The following is a 12,626-nucleotide window of genomic DNA, read 5'->3' as shown; positions in this document are numbered from 1 at the left end:
AGAGAGAGGAACATTCAGAGCAAAACTCACCTATTTGCAACCCTTGAGCTTCTTCTGCTGTTTCTACTTCTTAGAAGCTGTAAAAACTGCAAAAAAAACCAACCCAACAAATTGTCTCCAAAGCCGGCAAGTAATCATATTAAATAGTCATGATACTAACGTTTGGAGGTGGAATGTGCACAAAAAAAATAGAGGTTTTGGTAGGTTTGTTTGTGAAAAAAGGCAAAATATTTCCAACAAATTGATTTGTGGAAAAACTCTGTGATAGACTTAAAAAAAAACAACAACAACAACATTTGGCTGTGATAGAGGTTTGCGGACATATCCTCATTATCTCATGTGGTAATTAGTTTTTAGACACCATCGAATGAACATTAGAGAAAATGCAAGTCATTTCACATAGGAGTCAGAAGTCTTAACTTTTTGGGGGATTTTACTTCCTGCTTCTCTGGAGGAACAAAGGTTTCGGTGTGTGTTGATAATTCTATCTAATCTTTAAAAAAAAACAACACCAAAACCTCAGGTCAAGGTGCTGTCATCGGTTTTCTAGGCTTTTTTTTGTTTGTTTGTTTGTTTTTAGGTCCTAATTGATTAAAAATATAACGCGGACAAAAGCCTGTCCTCTGAGAGATTCTGTCACGTTCAGACAGTCTTAACCAATGATCAGATCCACTTGAACAGATTGGGATTAAGTATCTTGTGTGCACGTCAAGCAGATTTATAAAGGGAGGGTAAAGCCCTACTTTTCATTAATTACCTCACCTTCTCAGATAATTCTCGTCTGGCTGGTGATTTGAACCTGCAACCTCCTGGTCTCAGACTGGATTCTCCGGGCTTTTAGCTTGTCTGATAGTGTGCTATTAATATAACGAATCGCTCCTGTGCACCGTGCTCACCTACAAGACAGAGTGCACCCTAGCAGGAGGGACCACAGCTTGTTCCACAGAATTACCCTCAGTCTAAAAATAGACCACGGCATCAGGCACGCTCATACAAGACACACACACACACACACACACACACACACACACACACACACACACACACACACACACACACATACACACACAGAGATAAAATGAAACATGCATGATGTACCTCTACTGTATATTTACAGAAGAGTAAGAGTGTGGATGTGTCCCACTGCTGCTGCCAGTATTTATACACACACTCATGGCACTCATGCAGCTGTCACACCAAATTTTTATGATAACATCGGTTAGATGGAGTGTGTGTTTGTGTGTGTGTGTGTGTGTGTGTGTGTGTGTGTGTGTGTGTGTGTGTGTGTGTGTGTGTGTGTGTGTGTGTGTGTGTGTGTGTGTGCATAACGCCAGAGGGAGTTTGCTTTCTGGAGATTTCAGATGAGAGGATGGTGTAATGAGATTTGCTGTATATGTGCACAGTGTGTATGTTTACTGTCATATAGAGCGCACACACACACACACACACACACACACACACACACACACAGATTAATAATAATGCAAGGATGTCATGGTTTACTGAGAGGGAGACAACCAGCACTCATGCATTTATATCTGTGTAATGGAGGATAAATTGGTGTCATTGCCTCAGAAGTTCCACGTTTACATGGTTGAACAGGCGAATATAAATACTAGCAGAGAGAAACACAGCTGAGGAGACACGTTCTAGGTGGGGTTCCCTGCTGGATCCTTGCCGTCAAATATAGGAGTCATATGAAAGACAGAGGGCTCGAGGGCCTCAACTTGTGGAGTACAAGATGTATGCAAATTTACCAAAAGTATCCAGGTGCGCTTCAAAAAATATATCCTGCCCTGTGCATTTTTTTAACTGGTTGTAAAAAAAAATGATGTAACATTATATCTACATATAAATAAATGTATTTTAAGGATTTACAACAAACAAATATAAGCTCTGAAAGTAAAAAAAGAACAATATTTGTTTTCTGTCCTGTAGAACACAGATGACAAAATACATTATTAAATACACAGAACAGAAATACTGCCTATCTCTGGATTTCACTTCATATTCAGGTTACATTTTACTCAGTAAATTTTTGCTTTCTGTCAAAAACCCAAATAGGTTTTAAAAAAATGTGCTTAAATAATAAATATTTAGGCTATAATATCACTGAAAGCTCGGCAGCACCAAAGTAAGAATGGAGAGCAGCGTGTGCGGCTTTGGGACACTGATAAACTAACTGCCATTTGGGAAGAAATCCAGGAGCGCCTCTTCTCTGTCCATCCATCCATCCATCCATCCGTCCATCCATCCATCCATCCATCCATTTTCTTCCGCTTATTCCTGTTAAGGGTCGCTGGGGGGTGGAGCCTATCCCAGTGGCTACGGGCGAGAGGCGGGGTTCACCCTGGACAGATCACCAGTCCATCACAGGACCAACACATAGAGACAGACAACCATTCACACTCACAGTCACACCTACGGTCAATTTAGAGAATCAATCAGCCTCGTCCTCTCTTGATGTCTTTGGACTGTGGGAGGAAGATGGAGTACCGGAGAGAACCCACACAGGAACAGGGAGAACATGCAGACTCACACAGAAAGATCCTGTGCCAAAGCCGGGAATCAAACTTGGAACCTTCTTGCTGTGAGGCGACAGTGCTGACCACTGCACCACCGTGCTGCCCTTCTCTCGGTCATAACCTCTAATCCTGAGATATTAATCTACAAGTTTGGATACGTCCACATATGGGAGCCGCCTGCTGCAGAGCCACTGATGACACTGAGACTGCCAGCTGCCTCTGTTCAGTGAGCAGACTCTCCAGCTGCTGTGCAGCAGTTAAACCTCTGACCTGCAGGTTAAATATCTGTTTTTGTAACCTCCCACCCAACAGTATATATATTTTTTTTTGTTTTTGTCATTTTCCGACAAATGGCCTAAACCACAACAACCAGGACTGACGGTGACATGGCGGACAGGGGGAGAATTGTCTGTGCTCAAATAATGACTGTAATTATATAACAACTGGGGCAGAGAGAATGAGGTCTACCTGAAAAAGATAATCATGGTGCACGTGAAAGGCCTCTTCAGTTAGGCTGTAATTAAAACAAAATGGTTTGATGAGCCTCAATGTGTTTCCAAATATAAATGATCATTTCACAGAGAATGGTCTCGTGTTCAGTTCCTGCTCCTTTAATCAGAGTTCTCCATGTAAATGTTCTCTGATAAAAAACCCTTCAGATTTCCTCCAGCACTGTCACATAGTTAATTAATCAAGCTAAATTAGCACAGCAACTACACGCCAACGTTAAGATGCTACAAGCAGACGCTACAAGAAAACGGAGTCAAAACTACCAGGAGTTTTTGACACAGAATATAACAGTATGAGTGACGTATACAGTAAATATACTGCGTGTGTAATCAATTCATATTCTTAGTTTGTAAATGTTTGTCAATTATGAACAACCAGCACTGAAGACTTTATGTGTGTGTGTGTGTTCTCTTCAGGGCTCTCGCTCCAGTGGTAAGGTGCACAGCTTTGGGAAGAGGGAGCAGGCCATTAAGAGGAATCCCAATGTCCCCGTGGTGGTCCGAGGATGGCTGTATAAACAGGTACACACGCGCACACACACACACACACACACACACACACACACACACACACACACACACACAGAGCCAATGGAGTGTTTCAACTAATGGAGCTTTTAGCTACCTGACAAGAGACCAAAGAGTGTATTATTGAACTTTAATTAAAAAAGTTACTAATTATGGCATTGAAATTATTATGTCCTAAAATAACTTGTGATAATGTTTTAAAGGGATCATTTATAACAGGTTAATAATAGACCGGCGCGAGCTTCTTCGTGCTGTCTCTTTGTCAAAATACTACTTTTGCTCCTCAAGGAGGAGCTGCAGGTTGACTCTGATCATCTGGTGATAGCCCAAAGGAGGACTGTGCCTATACTCATGTACTTACGGTAACTTTTGCTCTTTTATTTCCTGGCGACAGGGATGCAGCGCCCGCCAGCTACCCTATATCAGATGCTAACTTTTGTGCCAGCGATCACATTCTTTCAGTCACTAAATCATCTGATCAGACTTCATTAATTGGCTAATTAATTGGCTAGTAGATTGATCTCATGCTAGGGAAGTTAGCATTTCCCTCAATTCAACCTTATGATGAGCTAGTTTTTTTCCCCCCACTACGTTTAAATTGTATCAAGACTATAGAGTTCAACAGCGTCATTCATATCCTCCCTCGAGGAGCTGTTTGGCAGCCGTGATGACATCATCATCCACAGTCAACACGCCACGAATTGTGAAACAGTGTTATGTGATCCTGCTGAAGCCTCAAGTTAGCAGGATATCAAAAACAAGTTCTGCAGGCCATTTCACAGTCAATACCATAATCTTGAATTGTGCCAGTCAGTGATTGATAGAGCGCAGTGTTGCTGTGGAAATGTTCAGCAAACGTATTGCTGTTAGCCATTTTCGGTGTTAGTTTGAGCAGCTGATGGAGAGGAGGCAAATAGGGTCAGGAAATGTAGCGTCTTTGTCTCTTTAAGTCACTACAGGAATGCGCTCCACCTCCCGTTTGTATGATCCTGTGACATTTCCTCCGATGGCCTGTTTTCTGTCTTTATTTGGCGATATTGAGCACCTGCTGTTGATCACAGGCAGGCTATTACTGGAGACTCTCTGCTTATTTGAAGTTATACTCAAATCTGTCGTTGGCATGATCCCACCGGAAAACGCCTGGCATCTGTACAAGGGAAACACTGAGTGATGTTACTGCACAGCAATTATATTTTAATGACCAGAGGTATACACATGCAAATACACAATGCACACACAACTGAATGCACGGCCGCTCGTATGCACACACACATTGTATTTAGTGCAGTGCAATTATATTTTAATTTGGAAAACAAAAACGTTCAATGCTGCCCTGGATCAACCGTGCGCACCCACATGTGATTAAGTCTAATCACAAGCACGGACATACACACCTGTGCTAATGTAAGCACACACGCGCAGCAAACAACTGCACAGATCCATTTACGGTGTCTTATCACACGTATGGTTTTAGCTTCACATTTCTTCAGCCAAAGATTTAGTTTAGATCCATTTCTTTGAGGTGATGACCTCTGTGTCCTCTCCTTTCTGCAAATGGCAGCCAGAGAACAGAGAGGACAAAACAGGCAGCAAAGCAGCCGTGAAAGGCCCAGTGAGCCAGTGAACGAGGACAAATGATCCCTCCCTTCCTCGCTCTGGTTCCTGCTCACTCCTCTGCTTGTATCCACCTCACTGTTCCTTTCATCGCCTCGGTTTCCCTTCTGTATCCGCCGTCCCCAGCTACTCTTTGCTATCTCTTCATCTCTCCCCTTCTCCCCCTTCTCATTACTCCTTCTCTCTTCCTGTTTAATCTCTGTCTATTTTTTCTTGTTATCCTCTTCAGTCTGCACTACGGTCTATCTCATTATGCATGCATTACTTACTTTTTTTTGCTTTTCTACCTCATTCTCTTTTTGCAGGACAGCACAGGGATGCGTCTTTGGAAGAGGAAGTGGTTCGTGTTGGCTGATTTCTGTCTGTTCTACTACAAAGGTGAGGGTCTTGTTAAAGAAATTCTCCAAACACTTGATCCGTGTAATGTTGACTAAAACTGGCATGAGAGAAAATGGTTCACACAGAGACGCCACTACATTTCTGTTAAGGTGACCCCATATAACATCTGCTTTGGTTAAATTGAACCAAACAAAGAAGAAAACAAACACAAGACAAAATTGGCTCTCTGAGGTGTACGGTAGAACAACAATAGCCCATCTATTCTTGTTCTGACTTGGAAAAACTGGGTAAAGAAAGAAAAAGTGACACAGAATGAGGTAAACAGTCAAAATACAGTATCATTAGCAGAGTGTATGCAGTGTGTGTGCTTGTGTATGAAGGAGAGCCTGGAACACACCGGGTCTGTCCGAGCTACATGAGCGTAGCGGCGGTCGCAGCAGTTAACAATCATTGCAGTCAGTTGGAGCAGTTACACCGGCCGCAGCATCAGGCAGGATGCGTCTCCGTGTTCTCGTGAAAGGTCTATTTTTTTTCTCTCCCTCCAGTCATTTAATACGAGGAAATCTCTGTGGGTTTTTGCTGCAGGTTGGACAGAAAAACAGACACACACACTGTTGTCCACAGAGCTGCTGTAGCTGGTTAAAAACTCTCTGCACTGCTTACAGAACACGACGCACACGTCTCCGGTGTGTTTCGGGCACAAGGAGCATGGGAAGTAGTAGTAGTTTAAAAAAATAAAATAAAATAAAATATATATATATGTATATGTATGTGTATATATACTGTATATGCAATGAAGGTTATGAATACGTGAAGGATAAGCAGTCTGGACACTGAATGGATGGATCCGTATTTGGCAGCTGTGACTCTGACCAGATGTGCTGTCCTGAACAGTTCTTGTTTTATTATCTTTCATTTACTCATTTATCCATTTTTTTCCTGTTTCTTCTTTTGGTTATCTGTCTCCCTTCTCTCTCACTAAAACCTACCCTCGTACACACACACACACACACACACACACACACACACACACACACACACACACACACACACACACACACCCCTCAACACGTGCTCAATAAAACAAAGGAAACTTTCTTTTTCATTATTTATTTGTCTTGTTTGCATTTCCGTTGTTTTTGCTGTTTGCTTGTTTTGCCTCTTTCTTCCATTTTTTCTCCTCTACTTTTTTCTTATTGCCCTGCCATTTATTATATGTTTGTTTTATATGAATAAATTTAAAAAGAAAAATGTGTGAACGCTTTGAAAATTCCATCTAACTGAATCATATAATAGAGTTTGCTGGAAGACAACAAAATTGGATTCTCTGAGGAGTGCATTCCCAGCCAGCGCGTGTGTGTCTGTTCACCCGCGGGTTGTTGAGATGTCTTCATCAGTGCTGAGATGACTTAATGACCAGGAGAGAGAAATATTTGACATGTAGGTGATGTAGCTCAACCAAAAAGACTGTGACAAAGTCCCGAGGTTTGATTCGGCCTCTAATGATGCTGGATTTAAAGTGAACTGGAGCTGAAAGATTCCCAGGATTCGATCTGGGCCGACTTTAATCTGATCTTTCTCAGTGGGTTCCATCTGAAACACACACATGCTGCTGCACCACACACACTCCCTCACCATCAGTCTCCAGCCCTCAGCTAGGTCTTTATCTGCCTCTCCACCCGTTTCTTTTTCATCCCCGTCATGTCTACTGAACATTTTCCCTCTGCCCCCTCGACTCAACGGGAGAATGAAATCAATTCTCCATCCTTTCTTGTTCTCTCTCACTCAGTTCAAAGGTTTCTTCTCTCAGCAATAATGAAAACACTTTTCCTCCAGCGCCACTCATCTCTCTCCTTCATCTTTTGTTTTACACAAATAACCTTCTGCCTTTTTGAATTTATTTATTTGATGGTTTTTCGCTCATAGAAGTTGTGTGATTGTGACTTTTGGCTGTGTGGGAGCAACAGGAAGTTTTTCACAGTGTTTTTCTATGCTGATTTGAATATTTCTGGACTCAATATTTCCCAAGTTTATATATGTGTGTACTAGAAATCACTAAGAGAGCATGTACCGTACCTCCACCTAGGGGGCTACATGAAAACAGAATATACTCACATGGTATTTATTCAGAAATCAGGATCCAGGATCGGCATTTTAATCCACAGTGTTTCTTAATGTTCATCTTACATCTCTCTCTTTAACAAATTTCAGCAAAATCTGCCCACTATTTTGTATTTTTGGCAACAAACAAACCCACTGACCAACAACCATCAGTGGTCAGGCATAGAATTGATTAATTGAATGATAAGCTTTAAAAACTTTTTTTTTTTTTACGCAAATCAAAAAGTTTGTTGATGGCCGAATAAAGAAGATGTGGATTATAACAGACGATGCGCTTGAGCAATAATGAACTGACTTTTTTGGGGCAGTTTTTGACGTGTTTTTGTGGTTTTATCAGCTTCAAGCTGGATAAATGTGGCCGGCTCATTTTACATTCTGGGGTTCCATTTATTCTCCAGCGATGTAAATGATTAAATTTATGGGTGAAGGCTTTGTCTAGGAAGGTTAGGGTTATAGGCAAATAGTCCTTATAAGAAGTCTCCTGTGAATGTCCTCTGAAGTAATGGAGCTGTGCGTGTGCTTGTGCGTGTGTGTGTGTGTGTGTGAGAGAGAGAGAGAGAGAGAGAGAGTAAAGCAGATAAAGACCTCACTCACTCCCACCATTTAGGGAATGTCTCCTCTAGAGGTCCTTGAATTATTTTTAACCAGGTCCCCCTTTAATCCTCTGTGAGGCCTTATCATGTTGAGCACCTGCAGGCTGGCGCAGGTGCCGAGCTCACACAGTTTTATTATCAAATCTTATGAGATGATAATTGTTGCGCACACACGTGCTTGTACACCTTCTGCCGTGCTGCTGTCCCAATGGAAAACAAATACAAAGTCCCCACCTCCTCTGTGGTCACTGGTGCCCTGAAGACCTTTAGGGATGGGACTGCATGATGTCAGTAAAGTTGTTGAGTGAGACCCCAGCATGTGAACTGGATGGGGCAGACAGGGAGGAATGGGGGCTGGTTGCCAGTTGGACCCAGTCAGCTTTAGCTCTTAAATTGGGATACCAGAGTGGTCATTTGGCGTTTGGCTCAAACACCCCGGTATGGATGACGGCATGGGAGCGTGTGAGACTGTTATGATACCGGTGGCAGGAAGTGATGAAATTAGTAGGTGATGAGTGTTATTTATCTCACCCATTCCTCCTCTCCCTCCCTCTCCCACCCTCTCCCGCCCTCTCCCTCTCTCTCTCCCTCTCTCTCTCCCTCTCCAGACAGCAGAGAGGAAGCGGTTCTTGGCAGTATTCCCCTGCCCAGCTATGTTATTTCACCCGTAGGACCCGAGGACCACATCAGCCGCAAGTATGCCTTCAAGGTACGCCTCCCTTTGTTCTACATGGGCACTCTTCACAGTTGTCGTCTGTGTCAATTTCTTTTAAACCCAATTTGCATGAGCACACCAACTTTAAATTCAAGACCGAGCAACTTTTAAACACACGGTCGGGAGGTTTTTACCCCACATGAAAGTTTCTGTTGACGCCAGCTTGACTAAAAACTTGATTTGTCGTTTGATGATGTGATGAAATCGCTGCAGCGAATGCCATGTCCTTCTGCGCTCTTTGAAGTTGATTTGAAGCTGTGGGCAGTGTTTAATTGACTGGAGGATGCATCATTTCAATTTCACAAGGAAATATTCTAAACTCTTTGCATAGATGTGTATTCACTGCTGACACTGCCAGAGTTAAAGGTTTTATTCCCTCTGGAGTCACTTATGATGACAAGTATGTATTCATGCCATTTAAAGCACATTTAAGTTCTACAGGTACCAAAGTCCATAAGTGAGAACCCGTTGCCTACTAACTTCAGAATGTGACTGTAACATTTATTGTTCAGCTTAATTTATGAGTTTTTTTTTTTTTTTATTGCACATTCATGAAATGTTCTCAATCGCACAAACTGAGTCTGACACAGGGTTGGATTGTTTTTTTTAACTGGCGATTTTGTCTTGCAGACGGGAAGCAAAGCCTGATGGCTATTTTCAGCCCCTCGCTCCTGATACCTGTTTTGTACTTCTCGTAACTTCCAATCACTGAGGCAAAAACTTTAAATGTTGCAGGAGCTGCACAACAGATGCAAAAGCGAGGTGTTCCAAACAGCCACCGGGCTTTGCTTCCTGTCTGCAAGAATAAATTTAGCATTAAAGAAGTCCCTCAGAACAAATTGGTGTGTAAAAACCTTTCAAGAATGAGGCCTTTTGTATGTTTACCACATTTGAGCATTTGATTCTTTTCCCCCCAGTGAGTATTATTATGAGTCCCAGTTAGGAATCGTCAGCTCTCTCTCCTTATCCACCTCTGCTGAGCTTTGTGCTGCGCTCGGCACCTGTTGCAGCGACGTCTATTACCACTGAATGTCTGTCAGTTATTGAGGCCGTCAAGCTCCTCTGGAATGGAATGAAGTTTTTCCATTCCCCGAGGCGCAGGTCTTTTTAAGTCAGGCTGGACGCATTCGATGTTAAGAGGCAGACTCACTGTCACCGGGTGGCACGGAACTCAAAAACTCACTCAGGATTCAGACGGTTATGTGGGGCTCGGTGCCCACCTCTGGCCCCCCTCCCTGATTAAAATGATGATCTCCAAACATGGAAACAGCTCTTTCAGAAACCATCCTGGCAACTGATGCTTTTCATACCAAAGAGAGCGTTTGGTACTTGTTATACTGTTATACTCTATGTATGTATATTACTGTGAGTAACAAACAGGATTGGAATGATCCTCCATTCACTTTCAGTGTCTAACAGCTTGTTTGAAAAATGATGGGGTTTTTTGTTGTTGTTTTTTTTAACATTTATTTATTCAAGAAAAACTTGTCTGATAAATTCAGACTCCGTATCTGGAGTGATATTATTACATGTATTTTCTGTAGCTCACACCTCGATTCCACTGGGACGTCTGATCACGGTTACCCTAGAGGAGGAGTGTGACTCCACACGATGCTCTATTGTACATTTCAGACGCGTCCCAGAAAGAGTTCTCTGCTCTGCGCTGCCTAAAATAAATGTCTGGTCTATTTTTGATAGAAGCTGTCCAGACTCATTCACAAGGTGATAAAACTCCACGTGTTGTCTTGAGGGGATGCTCCCAATGCAGACTCCTCAAGGAGGAGAAGACACACCTCTTCTGTAGAGAAACATGCAAAATAAAAGCCATCGCACTGATACTGATATGCTAAAGATCACAATCTAAATCTCTCCAATCCAAATCCACCCAAATACACAGCCCAACAATTCCTACATTAAGATTTGACTCAGGCCCTCCCACTCTGTTTCCCCTCTTCACTTATTCACCGAATCCTCTCCCCTCTCTTGTTCCCATTGGTTGGCTGCCCCGACTGGGACTTCCCTCCCACCCCCTGAGTGTGTCGCGTCCTCCAGTGACAATCCTCCCATAAATAGGTACTCAAACCTCTCACATGCTCTCGCTCTGCCAGATCTATACCTTAAATCTATGTCGTCCATCGATGTGGCTTCTTGGGTCCAAACATCAGAGAATATATGACAGCCTTGTATATTCCTCTGTTGTTTTTTTTTGTTTTTTTAATGCATGTTTTAAGAATAACTTTGGCTTTCGTGGTTGTGTTTTGTTCCAAATGTTCTCTGTTCAATTTCTCCTCTGCCTTTTTTGTCTCTCTCTCTCTCTCACCCCCCTCTTGTTATCCCAATGTGAATCTTTGTATTTGGCTTATCTCTGTGCCGCTTTCCTAACTTGCTCCATCTGTCGCATCTACTGTACCAGCATGCAGTTCACTGACGTCGGGGAGGGAAAAAAAAGAAGAGGCAAACTTCGCTTTGTTGTTTGGAACGTGCCTCACGTCATGCCACCTTTTAAAAATTAAAGGCTAGATGAGTGCTGTGCAACCCCGCGGTCAGTTAGGTGGAGTTGCCTCCAAAGCAGCTGCCGCGTAAAGGAACTTTGAAAGTTGAAAACCTGTTCATATTCCAACTCTGTATCAGGATTTATGGTTTATGAAGCACAGAATGTTTTTTTTAAAAGCAGACATGATGATGATGAATACCGAGACGCCCAGAGGCTGTTATTGTCTCTATCTTGGATGTTTTTCAGTATAAATTCCGTTTCTACAGTTGAGGAGTACCTTATCAGGAGATTTGTGGCGCTGCGACTGCTGAGGCTTATCTTTATAAGCACAATGGCTCTTTAAATAGCGGCTAGACAAAGAGTGTGTTTGGGCCGTCAGCGGTTAAAGAGCTGACATTATTGTAAACCTTTCTCATTGCAAGTAGTGACTAATATTTTCAGACTGTGGCGAAAGAGAAGGAGCGGCGGCTTAGGGAGAAAACACAGAAAAGGAAGGAAGTGATTAAGAATGGAAAATAAAAGGAAAATAAAGAGAGGAAGCGATAGGAAAGGAGGCGGAGAGGAGGGCTGGTTAGGGGTGAAAGAGAGGGCAGGAATAGATGATGAATCAGAGAGAGGACTTTTAATGTTTTTGCATGAAGCATCGTACAACAAAACAAATAACGAGGAAAACCTTTCCAAAGTGCCACCAACTCCCACACAGACATAAACCCCCGGAGAGAGAAAGAGGCTTTGCTGTGTCTGAATTCAGTGTGTAGTTGTGTTGGTCAAGCACTCAAGAGCTGAATGAGCCACTCAGCATTCCTACCACAGAGAGAGAGCACCAGGCTCTTCCAGGGTTATTTTAGACTACTGCTGCTGCTGCTGCTGCTGCTGCTGGTGTGTGTGTGTGTGTGTGTGTGTGTGTGCTGCATTCTGTCACTTTGTGTAATGTAACTAAAAAAGTTTTTTAAAAAAACAACAGTCCAAACTGATTTATATTGAAATGATGATTTTTTTTTTTACGTGTATATGGCGGTTGTATAAGGTGTTTATTTTATTTTTTATTTTTTATTTTTTTTATTGCTTTTCACTACCTCTCCTTCCACAACATGGGACATAAGATATGGAATGAAGGTCAAGGTCAGAGGCAGCCTCACAATTTGAGATCCAAGCTAAGAAATAAAGTTTTGCCATCTGACCCACTTG

At 42.5% G+C, this 12,626-nt stretch overlaps 1 protein-coding gene across 11 annotated transcripts in view; it reads left to right on the top strand.

The window, feature by feature from the left end:
- Positions 1-12,626, top strand: part of LOC147259316 (pleckstrin homology domain-containing family A member 7-like) — a 128,732-nt gene that overhangs the window by 86,274 nt on the left and 29,832 nt on the right. For all 11 annotated transcript variants that reach the window (XM_086209634.1, XM_086209639.1, XM_086209638.1 and 8 more), the window contains 3 exons: positions 3,452-3,556; positions 5,482-5,554; positions 8,838-8,938. In XM_086209634.1, coding sequence (XP_086065760.1) covers positions 3,452-3,556; positions 5,482-5,554; positions 8,838-8,938 — 279 coding nt within the window. The remainder of the gene's footprint in view (positions 1-3,451; positions 3,557-5,481; positions 5,555-8,837; positions 8,939-12,626) is intronic.

This window comes from Aulostomus chinensis, chromosome 7, assembly GCF_037954235.1.
Source record: "Aulostomus chinensis isolate RoL2024-O1b breed Wild chromosome 7, RoL_Achi_v1.0, whole genome shotgun sequence".
NCBI classification, from domain to species: domain Eukaryota; kingdom Metazoa; phylum Chordata; class Actinopteri; order Syngnathiformes; family Aulostomidae; genus Aulostomus; species Aulostomus chinensis.
Note: the sequence above shows the minus strand (reverse complement) of the source record. Positions and strands in the feature narration are given on the sequence as shown.